This window comes from Ovis canadensis, chromosome 4 (genome assembly GCF_042477335.2).
Source record: "Ovis canadensis isolate MfBH-ARS-UI-01 breed Bighorn chromosome 4, ARS-UI_OviCan_v2, whole genome shotgun sequence".
In the NCBI taxonomy this organism is placed as follows: Eukaryota; Metazoa; Chordata; class Mammalia; order Artiodactyla; family Bovidae; genus Ovis; species Ovis canadensis.
The window spans coordinates 116,522,854-116,538,701 of NC_091248.1; the positions used below are offsets into that span (position 1 = coordinate 116,522,854).

The 15,848-nt window shown below is 45.2% G+C and overlaps 1 protein-coding gene across 1 annotated transcript in view; it reads right to left on the bottom strand.

Moving 5' to 3' along the window:
• CREB3L2 (cAMP responsive element binding protein 3 like 2) overlaps positions 1-15,388 on the bottom strand; it is a 129,554-nt gene extending 114,166 nt beyond the window's left edge. The window contains exon 1 of the mRNA XM_069588485.1: positions 14,852-15,388. Within this exon, the coding sequence (XP_069444586.1) occupies positions 14,852-14,953 (102 nt within the window). The 5' untranslated portion in view covers positions 14,954-15,388. The remainder of the gene's footprint in view (positions 1-14,851) is intronic.
• Positions 15,389-15,848: the final 460 nt, after the last annotated feature.

The window sequence follows — 15,848 nt, forward strand, 5'->3', positions numbered from 1 at the left end:
AATCCCACCCTCCTTTCCAATGTCCAGCTCCTAAGCCACCTGTAAATGGAAGGGGGCAGAGGTTGGGGAGGGAGACACACCATATTTTAAGAGTTTAATTGTAGCCTCACTGACTCAACGGACATGAGTTTGAGGAAACTCCTGGAGTTAGGGAAGGACAGGGAAGCCTGGCGTGCTGCAGTTCATGGGGTCACCAACAGTAAGACATGACTGAGTGACTGAACAACAAGAACTGAAATCTATACATCTCCTCCTAAATTGTCTAAAATAAATTTTTATTCAAAAGAAACAAAAAACAGCCTATACACACTCTCACAAATATAGGTTTGAGGCTCTTTGGACCAACCTGGCTTCTTGTTGGATTACAAAAGGAAGCTTGTCTGGGACTAATTTTAAAAGACAAAGTTAAAATCAAAGCTGTCACAGGTAACCCTGGCTTATGAGTCCACATTCCAAAAGTGTGTAATGGCGGGATGTTGATGCGGGGGTAGGTTGTGCGTGGTGTGCAGAGGTCAGGGAATATATGGAAATGGTACTCTTTCTGCTGAATTTTGCTGTTAACCTAAAGTGTGTTACTCATTCAGTCATGTCCAACTCTTGGCGACCCCATGGACTGTAGCCCACCAGGCTACTGTGTCCATGGGATTATCCAGGGAAGAATACTGGAGTGGGTTGCCATCTCCTCCTCCAGGACATCTTCCCAACCCAGGGATTGAACCCAGGCTCGTGCATTGCAGGCAGACTCTTTACCATCTGAGCCACTGGGGAAACCCATAAATCTTTTTATTTTTATGATTTACTTATCTATTTATCTGGCTGCAGGGGATCTTAGTTGCAGTACCCAGGCTCTCTAACTGCCGTACATGGGCTTAGTGGCCCCATAGCATGTGGGATCTTAGTTCCTCAACCAGGGACCGAACCTGTGTCCCCTGCACTGCAAGGTGATTCTCAACCACTGGACCACCAGGGAAGTTTGTGAACCTAAAGCTGTTCTAAAAAAGTTGTCTATTTTTTTTAACTTTGACCCTGCTGCTTCCTCCCTGTGCAGTCAGGATGCAGAATTTTTCTCTTTTTTTCTCTACCCTCTTCTTTCCTGGGCCAACTTCAGTCCTGGAGACAGAGTCCTCCTCCCATTCCTGTTCTACACTTCCTGGGGAGGTTTGAGGGCCTTGAAACTGACATCCTAGACACAGGGCAGCAGAGAGTAAAGGCAGCATTGAGCCACAGGACGCAGGGGTCATGGGGAGGACTGCAGGATGTCCCCCACCCAGAGTCCCCCTTGTAGGTCCTGAACCAACAGGCACTGCTTGGAGCTGCACGTTTTCTTTAAAGCAGCATCATTTATTTTAATGTCCCTTTCACTGGAAAGCCCTTGGGTTCATACATTTATTATAAAAACCACTTGTCCTCACCTTCCCCCTGTTACTATGTCATTAAAAATGGGGCCAATTTGTGTTTTTTTGTATTTTTCTACCATGTGAATAGTGTTGATGTCTCTGTGATCAAACTCGTCTTTGGCAACTACTGGGTCCACGTGATACCTTCTCATTTGGAAGAGCCAGCAGATATATAGAAAGGAAAATGCTCAAACTTCACAGGCAGTTGATAAATTTCAACTCTCTGAGTCCCTGGTGGCTGCACTGCAGGAGGCCTGGGTTCAGTCCCTGGGTGGGGAGGATCCCCTGAAGAAGGGAATGGCAACACACTCCGGCATTCTTGCCTGGGAAATTGCACGGACTGGAGAGACTAGCGGGCTATGGTCCATGGGATTACAAAGAGTTGGATGAAGTGAAGTGAAAGTCGCTCAGTCATGTCCAACTCTTTGTGATCCCATGGACTGTTCTCTAGGCCAGAATACTGGAATGGGTAGCCTTTCCATTTTCCCAGGGATGTTCCAAACCCAGGAATCGAACCCAGGTCTCCTGCAATGCAAGTGGATTCTTTACCAGCTGAGCCACTAGGGAAGCCCAAGAGCTGGACATGACTGATCAACTAACGTTGCAGTTGTTAACCCTCTTATACAGATATTGTAAGTCCAGAGAACCCTCCTTCTACATGCCCCAAAGCCTGAGCCCCATAAATGACAGATGCACAAAGGGACCCCAGCATGAACTCCTCCTCAAGGATGAGAAAGATGTCAGGAATACAGGGATTCAGTCAGAAGAGACGGATGAAGAGAGGACTTTCATAATACTGCACCGGCACCAGGACAGTCTCCAAGGCTAATTTTGAGGATGAAATTTACAAAAACAAAGGGAAAGAAAGAGGCCCTGTTGTATAGATTATCCACCATGCATATTTACTCCCAGCGTCCACCCTTCGGCAGTTTCTGCTCTCGGCTGGCAGCAAGGCCTCCGCTCCATCGGCACAAAGCCACAGAGCCACCCACAGGTATAGACTCCCAGGGCCTCGGCGACTCCGGACACAGTCCCACCCTGAGCTGACACCACACAGTGGTCCAGGGCTTGGCAGGCAGCTGAAGAGCACACAGTCCTTCTTTATCATGACCACTCTGTAGCCACCCTCCCCTCTTTTGGATCCTGCGATGAGATTTTCCTGGATTTTCTCCACTTTTTCTGCGTTCCATCTGCAGATTTCTCTTCTGCTAACCCTCCCCAGGGCTGCGTTCTCTCCTCACTCTCTCCCTGACTTCCCTGGACTACTGGCTTCACTTATCCCCCATGAGACTCCTAACACCCAAATCTGCATCACCAGACCCTTCTCTAGCACTCCAGATCCATGTTTCCAAACGGCATTTAGATATCTCTCCCTAATGTTCCACGAACACATCAGATTGCCATGTACAAAACTCAACTCAGCATCTTCCCCACCAAACTCATCCTTCCTCCACCAAGAGCAGCACCATCAACTCTGTCTGCTACATCAGAAAACAGGATGTTGGGACTTACCTGGCAGTTCAGTGGTTGAGACTCTGAGCTTCCACGGCTGGGGACATGAGTTCAATCCCTGGTAGAGGAACTAAGCTCCTGAACGCTGCGCAGCACAACAAACAAAAAGCTAGCAGGATGTCTCCCATATCCCTTTATGCCCCACTGCCACCAAGTCCCTACATCCAACTCCTAACCTTCTCTTGCACCCGTATGCTCCTCTCCATGGTTCAAGGCCCCCTTGTGCCCTGTCCTACTTTCATGGATGACATAACCAGCCAGCAGATCATCTTGCTGCCACAAATTCTCCCTTCCAATCCATCCTTTATAACCACTAGGGTTTCCTTGCGAAAACATGTTTCTTCCCCTCTTTTTTTGGTTAAAAGTCTTAAGAGCTTCCTACTCTGCAGCCCACAAAAGAATATCCAAATGGGTTAACAAAGCAGGCCAACTTTGTATGGTCTTATCGTTATCTCCCAACACTCCCCACAGAACACCCTACCTGAAATGACAAAAAAACTACTTGGAATTCACAGAATCAACTATGACATTTTATACAGTCCTACTATGCACCTACTACTCCTATAGCCCAGAGAAGTCCTATTTATACTTCAGGATCCAATGCAAACATCACCTTTTTCATGAGAGGCTCTCCAACTCTTCATCACCTTCAGATCTGTTACTCCACCCTGTGTGCTCCAGAAAGACTTTGAATATGGCTTTAAAGCATACACCAGATATTTAATGACTTGTGATTTAATTACTTATTTACATATCTTCCTTTCCACTTGTCTGGGAGAACCATGAGGCCAAGAATGCATACCCTCCTGCCTAGAACACACAGGTTTAGAAGAGCAGTTCACCAAGTTCCTTTAGGAAGGACCAGCAATGAGAGATGTTTCCCCAGGATGTACAGACAGGAAGCAAGGGGAAGGAAGGAGTTAATGGCTGAACCTTTCAACTGCTATGACTGGTAACCTTGGATTTAAATTTCTGTTTATCACAATTGGCCAGTGAAAAAGCATTTTCACCACAAATCCTTGTTTCCTCCAAGTTTTCTAAAAACATAGCCCTATCAGTTTGAATCCTGCAAGCTCTTTCTCAGCCAAAAGGAATTTCCCTTTAAACAAAAACTATTCAGACATTTCCAAGATATGAAATGTTATTTAAAAAAAAAAAAAAAGATTTTCCACTCAGACGACTAGAAAACTGTTTGTAGGTTTTTTTTCCCCAGACTCCTCTTACTTGCCAAGAAGTCTGAAGAGGGTTTTGTGTGTGTGTGTGTTTCTGATGTTAAAAAAAAATGTTCCTACCTCTGTGCCTCTGTTTTTCCATTCTTTATTTTGTCTGAATTTTACTGAGGCAAGGTTTTTAAGTCAGAAGACAGAAGCTATGAAATGCAAAACTATATCCACCAAGTTACCTAAATGAAAGAAGCAATCAACTGAACTTTGTTGTTGCTGTTTTAAATCATCCACTTTTTTTAAAGATCAGGAGTGGGAGCATGATACTCAGCACAGAACAGTGGTGGAGTTAAAAGGAACCTCTGGGACCATAACACAAACGCTGCATTTTAGAGCAGCAGAAACCAAGGAGGAGGATGTAGAGTAACTTGTACTATAGTGAGTTTTACCAAAGAAAAGCTCTCTTCCAAGATACTTGTAAGAAGAAGCAGGCATAGACGTTTGAGTAGTTCAGAGTCACCTATCTCAACTCTTTAAAAGCTCTTCAATAATGTCAATAAAATTTAGATAAATAAATGACGCAAGAACAGAGCAACTCAAAGGCAGGCAATTCAACACGGGGCAACTGTAACTGGGCTCGACAGCAGCTACACACACCCAACGTATCAACAGCGCATGATCTAAGAGGTGATGTCTGACTCTCACATGGACCTTCCACTTAGTCCCAGAAAAAAATTAGACATCCCACTGGAACACCACAAAGGGCTTCCAAGCTGAAGAATAAGCACAAGCCCACCCCAACCTGTATCTGATGGGTGACACTGACTTGAGAAATAGCTGGGTCCCAGCGGTGACTTGTGAGCCTCTCATGGGTTTACCCTGCAGTAGAGCTGGGTCAGTAAACATCCCCTAAGATCACAGGGGTGCAGTGATCAGGAGGATCAAAGTGTTCCCAGCTCTTCTCAAAGTACCACATCAGGAAGATTCAAAAGTCATCCAGCCAGAGCTGCTCAACAGCTCACGATGGCCCAGAAGAATCTTGGGTCATATTCCAAAGATCTCCCAGGTTCCATCCACTGACAACTAACAAATGTAAAGATCTGAGACTAGCTGTACTGAAGCTGATAGAGGAGCCCAAGAGAGCGCAAAAGTACCAAACGCTCACATTTAATAGATGGTTAGGCAGCTGGCAAAGGAGGAAACATGAAGCGTTCCAGGTGTCACCAAAGCCAAAGCAAAAATAAGTTACAAGACGACCATGTGGTCAGCCAATATCGCCAAATGTCTCCATGAGGCTTTGCAGGTAGGGATGGAGAGAAGATTAGTGGATCGAATGGTCAGAGAGAAGTTGGAGACCCCTGAGGCAGCAGTCGGAACCAGAACATACAGGAGGCCGAAGTAGAAAGTGAGGAAGTGGAGACTGCAGCTATTGTCTGAGAAAACCTGGCAGTAAACAAGAGAGAAAAACTGAGCAGAGGAAGGAGGGGCAGTAGCATCTGGCAAACATGTGTTCAAGGCAGAGGCCTGTGTTTACAGCAGAAGGCAGAAACTGAGGAGGAGAGGAAATGAAAATGCGTGAGAGGGAATAATTACAGGTCCCTGAGCTTCCTGAATGATGTCAGACTCCTGAGGTGGGAACACCTCCTCCCCAGAAAAAAGACATTTGACTCTGGGGAGAGGGTGGGAAAGTGTGCCCACTATGGGCCTGGCAGATACATGGGAAGAACCTGGGCCCCAAAGAAGAGAGGGAACTTGCACACAGGTCACCAGACACAGTGGCCCTGGATTCCAAATCTGCCTGGCTCAAAGGCCTCTGCCTTCAACTCTAGTGGAAACTGGGGCTGTTACACAATCACACCCCCTCTCATCTTGTTCTCAAAACTAAACAAGGAAAGTTATTGACATCAAACTACCCAACTCACTTTCATATTAAGTTTTCAGACTTGCAGAGGCTTTCACAAGCATCCAGAGTTTTAAAAAAATACATTAACAGAAGAGACCAAGGCCACCGAGCTTCTCCAAGACTGCCTCCCTCTATGTAACAGCGTGTTAAACAAGCATTACACATCTCTGAGCATGGCAAACTTGGTGGTGGTGGTTGTTCAGTCACTAAGTCATGTCCAAACCTTTGTGATGTGACCCTATGGACTGCAGCATGCCAGGCTTCCCTGTCCTTCACTCCTCACTACTGAGGCGTTTGCTCAAACTCATGTCCCTTGTGTCAATGATGCCATCCAACCATCTCATCCTCTGTCACCCGCTTCTCCTCTTGCCCTCAATCTTTCCCAGCATCAGGGTCTTTTCCAATGGGCCCGCTCTTCACATCAGGTGGCCAAAGTAGTGGAGCTTCAATTTCAGCATCAGTTTGGGAGCAGAGAAAAAACAGTCATGTCCCCTGCCTTCAAGGAACTTGTGTTACAGCTAAGCATCTCTCATTTTGGTTCAAGGCCTCAGATTCTCCCCAGATAAATAGGCCATCACCTCCTAAGTGCCTCGCGAGTAACCCAGACACTTCCATCCAGGGAAAAAATGAGGTCACATGGTACTTCACTTGGAATAGCCGTGAAGGGCATGTGGTGAGCCACATGGGGGGAGTATACTCAAGGCTGACACCCATGATGGATTTCACCATTTCCTTTCAGTCTTGCCTCTACTGAGGTAGGGAATGTAAACACTACTCCTTCATTCATAAACTCACTCACTTGGGCAATTCAGACACCCTGCACCCATAGGTCCTCAATCCTATCAAATGCCCATCCAAGGCCTTAGGCCATTTGCCCCAAGACAGTCCACAGAGTGCTCAGAGCTATGCCAGGCTAAGGCAGGCAGTTTAAGCTGCAAACGAGCACACTCTGACCTTATCCCTGTTTGAACAGCCATATGCAACTGGAAAAACAACTTCTTCGGAAAAACACATCCAGCTTTCTGCCTGCAGAGATGAGGTTATGTGGACCTCAAACAGAACAAGTCCTTCTTGTCCTGCATGGTGATCATGATTAAGGCTCGGCTAGTTACCTCCAGCCCTGATATTTGACCATGATGCAGAGAGTTCAGATAATATAGGTAATTCTACATTTCCTCATTCGTGAGTTGGAACACAGCAGTACCGTCTCCATGACAGCCTTTACGTGCATTGCAGTTGTTTCGTTGCTAAGTCGTATCCGACTCTTTCACAACTCCATGGACTATAGCCTACCAGGTTTCTCTGTCCATGAGATTTCCCAGGCAAGCATACGGGAATGGGTTGTCATTTCCTTCTCCAAGGGATCTTCCTGACCCAGGGATCAAACGTGAGTCTCCTGCATTGGCAGGCACATTCTTTACCACTGAGCCACCTGAAAAGCCCATGCACGCACAGCAATTTCATATTTAAATGTCTCAAAACTTCTAACATTTGCTAGCCCATCTTTATGAGAAAAACAACCATTGGCTAAAGGAACATATTTTTTCATTAAGGGAAGGTCCAGCAACTCAGACTATTTTAGCAATGATCGTTACACATGGTCATGCTGGTTGCGTCTAAACCAATCAAGTAAATCCCGTTCTAGCCATTGGGATTTAGAAATGATGAAGTCATCCAATCCTTGATAATAAAGCTTAAAGAGAAATCAGGTGGTGAGCATCTGAAAAGTTTCTCTCATCCTAAAAACAGACACAGGCAAGGCACGACCTTTCTTCTTCCTCTGGATATTGTCATATTGAATACTTGAGACCCATATAGGTATGAGTTGCTTTCTGGTCACCAACAACTTGGAGATGAAACCTGGAGATGGAATCTAGGCCCACACTGACTGAGGAGCACATGAATCAGCCCAACATGTAGCTATACTTTTAGGCATCTTGCAACAGAACATAATAATTCACTTATTATGTAGGAAATGGTGGCGGCTCAGCTGGTAAAGAATCCTTCTGCAATAGAGGAGACCTGGGTTCGATCCCTGAGTTGGGAAGATCCCCTGGAGAAGGGAAAGCCTACCCACTCCAGTATTCTGGCCTGGAGAATTCCATGGACTATACAGTCGCAAAAAGTCGGATTTCACTTTCACTTTCATTATGTAAGCAGTCTGAATCAATTTTCAGTTGTTCACAGCTGTGAGCATTGTCCTTTAATTCGATTATTAATCTAGATGCAAGGCCTGATTTCTCCTGCCAGAGCAACTTCACATCAGAGTTCGAGAGATTATCACTCAGGGATCTCTCAAGAAAGAGAACAAGTACAAAACCCAACATTGCCCTCTGATCTTCCAGAATCATGTCCAAACCCACCTTCCCTCAACCCATGTCAACCCCATAAGAACAACTTTGTAGGAAATAATATAATTGAGTCAAAGACTTTTCACCACGTCAATGAAAATTCTTTAAATCATCACTAAATCAGTAACAATGCAAGGCTGCCTTGGGGAGGGAGTTCCCCAAATACTTCTCCCCCACTACCTGGCTATTGCCTTGGGTTCTGTATTTAGAGATTCACCCTTTTAATCTGAAGTAATTATTGTTAAAAATAAATGCCCACTTAGAGGGTGACATGTTAAGTATTATGAATATTAATATTTTTAGTGTTAAGCTTATCAAATCTTTCCTGAGAGCAAAATGAAAGAGAAGGGGTTGAAAAGGGAACACCATTACAGCAAGCACTTGGGATCCAAGAAGTGAGGGAAACACAAAAGGAGTGGGACTGAAGAAAGGTGACATAGGGCCTCCGAGACATAATCTATTGACTTCACAATTCTGTCTCCTACTGGAATTCATTACCTTTATTCAGCTGGTGGAGGTCAGGTAACCAGAGGTCAGGTAACCAGAAGTAATGAATTCTCACTCATGAGGACCCAGAGTCTCACACAGAATCTGGCCAGGGACCAACAGTTGGAGATGAACATCACAGCAAAAGCTCCCATATCCCACTGGAGCCCCATCAAGTCTCTGGGCCACTAAAAGGAAGGGGAAAGCACCAGCCTCGGAGATCAGCATCTACCTTCCAGCAGTCACTGTGGCTGCAGAAGCCAGATGGCCTCACATTCTCACCCCAGGCAGGGAGGACCCTCCTCTTAACTCACTCCCCACCTACCACCCTCTGGCCTCAGTCTTTCTTTTATTGGATTATAATTGTTTACAGTGTTGAATTAGTTTCTGTTGTACAACAAAGTGAATTAGCTGTATCACAATAGCCAGGTCGTAGAAGCAAGGTAGATGGCCATGAATGAATGAATAAAGGAGATGGATGAGATGGCTGGATGGCATCACGGACTCGATGGACATGAGTCTGAGTGAACTCCGGGAGATGGTGATGAACAGGGAGGCCTGGCGTGCTGCGATTCATGGGGTCGCAAAGGGTCGGACACGACTGAGCGACTGAACTGAACTGAACTGGTACAGATATCTGATGGGCTCAGTCATTTACCTTTAAGAACCAACTGGATATAAAATTTAAGCAGCATAACCACTAAAAAATTCTACAAAGAACTGGATTTACACAAATTTAGCATTTAAAACGAGCAGAACTAAAGTAGGAGGTTGGAATTAACAGATACACACTGCTATAAATAAATCAGTAGTGTGTATCTGCTTATAGCATGGGAAACTATACTCAGTATTTTGTAATAACCTATAAGAAAAAAGAATCTGAAAAAAGAAAAAAATTTTATATATATATATAAATAAATCTTGTGCTGTATACCTGAAACTAACACAACATTGTAAATAGACTATTTTGTTGTAGTTGTTTAGGCAGTAAGCTGCATCTAACTCTGTGACCCAATGGACCCTGGCCTTCCAGGCTGCTCTGTCCATGGAATTCTCCAGGCAAGAATACTGGAGTGGCTACCATGCCCTTCTCCGGGAGATCATCCCAATCCACTGATCGAACTCGAGAGTCTTGCATTGGCAAGCAGATTCTTTACCACTGAGCCACCAGGGAAGCTCAGAAATACTTCAGTAAGATAAAATAAAATACTAAGCAGAACCTCTGTCATTATCTTTGGAAACACTTGGTAGTTCCAACTGTATACCTTTAAAAACAAATCATTGTAAACACTGATAAAATTCCTGTTTTTCAGATCGCTGAACTGAGCCATAGGAAAGATACCAAGAGCATGAAGCATCGTACACAAATCCACTGCTAATCTTCCAGCCTCAAAGCCCTTCTTCCCCCAAACACCCCTGCTTCCTCTATTCAGTACCCAAGGCCTCCCCCAACTCTGGTGGTGTTAAGCGAGCATCAGATCCCCATCCCTACAAGGAAATGGAGGCCAAAATCACCTCTAGTCCAGTTTTATGTGGTGCCTTTAAGTTGTCATTATTCAATCCCTAAATACTTTCAGGAGGTAAAAATTTGAACAGTACAAAAGGAATGGTGTAAAAACAACTCCCTCTCTCTTCCTCCCTCTCTTGACCTCTAGTCCCTCAAGTCACCTTAATAGAAAATCATTATGTTTCTTGAGCATCCTCCCAGATATTGTTGTTGCTGTTCAGTTGCTAAGCCATGTCTAACTCTTTGCAACCCCATGAACTGCACCATGCCAGGCTTCCCTGTCCTTCACTATCTCCCGGAGTTTGCTCCAGCTCATGTCCATTGAGTTGGTGATGCCATCCAACCATCTCATCCTGTGTCACCCACTTCTCCTCCTGCCCTCAATCTTTCCCAACATCAGCATCTTTTCCAATGAGTCAGCTCTGCATCAGGTGGTCAAAATATTGGAGCTTCAGCATCAGTCCTTCCAATGAATAGTCAGGGCTGATCTCCTTTAGGATTGACTGGTTTGATCTCCGTGTTGTCCAAGGGACTATACCCCAGATTTAGTCGGGGTATATAATAATATATACAGATAAGATTTATAGACTGTTTTGCTCTTTAAATTGCAAAATCCCACAGTAAATTCCCAGAAGTGTAATCTGCACAGAATCTTAGAGGAAACACATCAACATTAGAAATGTCCAATACTCTGGGGCAGGCTGAGGGGAATTTGACAAGGTGTCTTACAATGATTTGAAACCATAAAATACACACTCCTCATTTTTATAGCTGCCATCTTTTATGAAATCACTTTTAGCCTGTATCCAAAAGAAGTACTCATTGATTTAAAATTATATCTCATCATCTGTATGGGAACTAATTTTTAAGCTTCAAGAGGAACTGCAAGGCTCTAATAATTCAAGATCTAATGAGCAATTCCAAATTCAATCTATCTATGCGCTCCTTTCACTGCGCCTGATGGCTCACAGAAGGTGCCTGGGAGATGTGACAATCCCAGCCTCCGGCAACTTCTATGTTTTTAAAATCAGGTAGGTGACAGTTTTGCCAAACAGACAGTAGCAATCACGCATGTAGTAGCTAAATCCCTATTTAGAGCAAAAGAGTGATCACGCTAGGAAGGGCTGGTGGCTGCACTGCCACCTTGGTTAAATATTAGCCGCCTTCAGACTCAGCAATTTCTGACTCCCCAAATATCCTTTCCCATTCCCTGACTCAGTTCCTTTTAAGTCTAGATCCTTCATTCATACAGCACAGTGGGCAAAAGCTTGGGCGCTGGAGGCAGGCAGACTTGAGTTTAAATGACCTTTACCAATTTGCTTAAACTCATTAAGCCGCAGCTTTTTAATCTGTAAAACAACTCCTTCATTAGAACATAGAGGGTTTGTGGGTTTTTTTGCCACAATGCAGGGCATGCAGGATCTGAATTCCCAGTCCAGGGATCAAACCCATGCCCCTGCAGTGGAAGCAGGAATTCTTAACGACTGGACTAACAGGGAAGTTCCATTGAGATATCATTTTTGTAAAGCAATAAGTACAATGCCTTTCATCAGAACTAGCTACATAATCTATGGGACCTGATACAAAGTCCAAATGTGGAGCCCCTTGTTCAAAGATTATTAAGGATTTCAAGATGGTGACAGCATAGCGTCAGATTGCAGGTCCCTGTGGGACTGCACAGGTGGTAGGCCTATGAAGCTAGCCCTCCCTTTCAGATGATAAATGTTCAATAGATGGTAACTATACTACCTTACCAATTTTCCTCCCTGCAAGCTCTCCACTCCCTATGTGATGCCTAATCTACTCAACTTGGAAAGTTTCAGTAAGCCTTTCCAAAAACAGGCACTTTGCCTGGAGTAACCTGCATTTACAAGGAAAAAACTGACCCAAATGGGGGGATCTAAAACAGAAAGTGATGTTACCATAAGTTCATGCCAGATGCACTCCCACCTGAGGGCCTTTGCTCTGGTTTTTCAACCTGCTGAGATCCTTCTTCCCTCCTTCAAGCCTCTGTTCAGATCCACTTTGTATGGGAGGCTTATTCTGATCACTCAATTCACTTTATCCCCCTTACCTTACTCTATTCTCCTTACACTCTATCCCCCTTACCTCACTCTCATTTTACTTTTTCCATAGTACTTTATTGTCCAGCATAACATATCTCTTATTTCTTATGCTTGTTTCATTGTTTATCTTTCCTTGAACAAACACGCATAGAGTGTAAGTTTCTCAAGGTCAAGCATTTTGAGTTTTTTTTTGTTCACTGATATACCCCAGCTGCTTGAGGGCAAGAGGAGAAGGGGGTGACAGAGGATGAGATGGTTGGGTGGCATCACCGATTCAATGGACTTGAGTTTGAGCAAACTCTGGGAAATAGTGAAGGATAGGGAAGCCAGGTGTGCTGCAGTCCATGGGGTCACAAAGATTCCAAGATGACTATCAACTGAACAACAACAACTGCTTAGAGCAGTGTTTTGCACATAGAAGCTACTCAACAACCATTCACTGAAAGAACAAATAAATCTTTGAGTGAATGCATAATCAGGCCACACTTTTTCTACTTAGAGGTCAGGCCATTTCACATTATGGCAATAATAACGAGCTCTGCAACTGGATACTCAACAGAGTTCAAGAAACAGATGGGAAAGTTATCTATTTTCAAATCTCTGCCAAACTCCCCTTAGTTTAGAAGGAATATAATCCAGTCGTCTGTGCTACTAAATCTCATCTTTCAACGCTAATTCATATACTTAGTTTGTAGGCCATGACTTGCAACAGTGACAAGTGGTATTTTATATGAGAGCTGCCCAGAAGAGAGACAAGTCCCTAAGTGGCAGACATAAAAAATAACTGAAAAAAAATCAAATTAGAAGAAAAATAATCACCCGTCACTGCTTCATCACAATGACAGAGAAAAACTAAGCCCTTACTACCAAGAGGAAGGTAAGGTCTTTACTCCTGAAACTGTTTATAAAGATGTGAGAGCCAGCCTGAGCAGTTCTGCCTGGAATTAATGCCACAGTCACAGGTAGCATCTCAAACCCTGAGATCTCACAAATGCAAGTCCCGAGGCCCAAGGAAGGGAATGTGGACCCTGCACATAATTTATCCCACCAGCTGAAAGACAACCCAAAGCATTACAGCTGTTGGATGAGACATTTACACAGTATTCACAACGACAAAAGAGAAGAGCTGCCCCTCGCACATGGTTCAGGTGTGGCCCACGTCAGGAGAAACATCTGGAGATATTATCAGAAGATATTTGAAGGCCAATGTGCTCTCAGCTCTGTCTTGGCAACAGGAAGCACATCTGGGCCCCCAGTTGAAATGCAGTCCACATGGTCTCCTTGGGACAGGCTGGTCGAGCACAGCCCAAAAGATCACACCACACAGCTGGCTTTTGACCCAGCATGGGCTTCCACTCCCTCTCTGCCCGCCCTCCGCCTGTTTTCAACAAGCCATTCTCAGCCACCACAAATACTTTGGTGGGAATCACAGGGAGGCCCTCCTCCCTTTTCCCAAAATAACGTCAGCCAGAGGCCAAGGCCAGAGAGGTGGAGCCTGCAGGCCATTTTGCAAAAGTTTCAAATATCCTGGCACTGACCCCACTAAAAGAATCATAAAGGAAAAACAGCCAAGCTTCTCATTTTCTTATTAGTGTTTCTCCTTCTCTCTCTCAATATAAACTCTGCATTTGTAAAAAGAAAAAAGAAACAAAGAGATCTCACAATAAAGTCATAGTCTCAGTGCTGGCTGTTGTAAACACAATTTCATGTTGCAAATTTAATGCTAAACACTTAGTTGAAATTGAAAACTTTTAAAGAAATGTGCGTGCTCTATGAGAGTTTAATGCCCAAAAGGGTCGCTGGGGCATAAGGCTGAGCAAGGAACTGGTGAGCTGTCCCACCTTCCCTAAACCCTTTCCGAAATGTGCACTGTCTCAGATTTTCCATACCCCTTTGCTGATCTTTCCTCTGAAGAAGGAGGAAGCAGACTTCTTGGCTGCATGGTTAAAGGAGTCAAATAAAGCAATCTTTCTCCTAAAAGGAAGGGGCCTTTTTTCAAAACATACACACATACCTAGAGGTATATTTCTTAAAATACAAATTAAAAAAGTAAAGAAGAGAGGGAGAGAATATGACGGCGAAGGAAAGAAACTGCTACTTTGTTTTGTCCAGTTTTTTTAAAAGCATCCCACAAAAATCAGTAGCAAACGAAACATTATCAAACCATCTACCCGTTCTCCAGCTTTATGGAGCAATAGGAAATGAAATAGCAGATGTGAAAAGCCCCCGGGGAAGAGTATAAGTTGCTAAAGGAATACAAAGGGTCGTTACTGTTATCAAAAATTTAAAAGGGCCAGCGGCCCACCTTCACTTTTCAGCTAGAAAAACCACACCTCTCCCCAGATTGCTCCATTCCAGGCAAGCTCTTCCCCAAATACTCCCTTCCGAGTTTCCGGTCCCGAGCTGTTCCTTTGATGACAATTATCCCTCTCCAGCCGCCCCTTCCCCTGCCCACCGAGTCCTCACCGTGTGGTACATGAGAGCCTCGGTCTCCCCTGGCTCTGACAGCTCGCTCAGCTTGCGGTCCCACTGCAGGACGCTCTGCTCCCCGCTCTCCAGCACCTCCATGGTGGTCCGAGGCGCGATGGGCCGAGGATGCTGAGCGCAGGAGGGGAGCGGACTGGGCGGCCTCGGTGGGCGAGATCCGCCTCCGCGTGAGAGTGTGTGCCTGTGTGTGTGCCCGTGTGTGCGTGCGTATGCGTGTAGCTTATGCACTTAGGAAGCAAACGGTTCACTCCTCTGCCTCAGACAGAACTGCCAAGGGTCCAGTGTCCTCGGAGATCTGAGAATCTCCTGAGGAGACAGATTGTCCAGAGATCAGATCGTAGGCTGAGGAGAATAAACCAGGGTGTGCCTCCAAAATAAAAGCAGGAGATCAGGTCTCATCCCAAGAAAAGCCCCTCTCAATAAGCCCACTCTCCGCTACTGCTCCAGACTCAAAACTTAGAGACTCCCCAGGGATCCTCAGCTCTGCTCCAGGTCGCAACTAAGATTCCGCCTCCCTCCAGGACGGGGACCAATCGGATGCTCACTTCGCCGCCCTATCCAATCAAAAGTCTTGCTCTCCGCCCAAAGGCAGGGACTGCGGGAAGTCCCCGCCCATGCCTTGGAATGTGGGCAGGCAGCGCCTTTGACGTCACCGGGGAACTACTCTGGCCGAAGTGCCGCCGCAGCCGCCGTCTGCGGCAGCAGACAAATGGACAGCTTGGGTCCTCGAGTGAAGGACTGAGGGGAAAACCAATGAGAAAGGAGAGCCTGGGAGGGACAGCCAATCAGATAGCGACAAGAATACATTTTATAAGAGGGAGGGTGCGCTCAGTCTACTAAGAAAGTCAAAGAAATTAGGGCGCGTGTCTGGGAGATCGCGGTGCTGTGAGCGCGGATTTAAATTCTGTCTTAAGTATTTTCAAGTAGATTAGCTTATTTGACTCTTTCAGAACAATAAATAAGTCACACGTTGCAC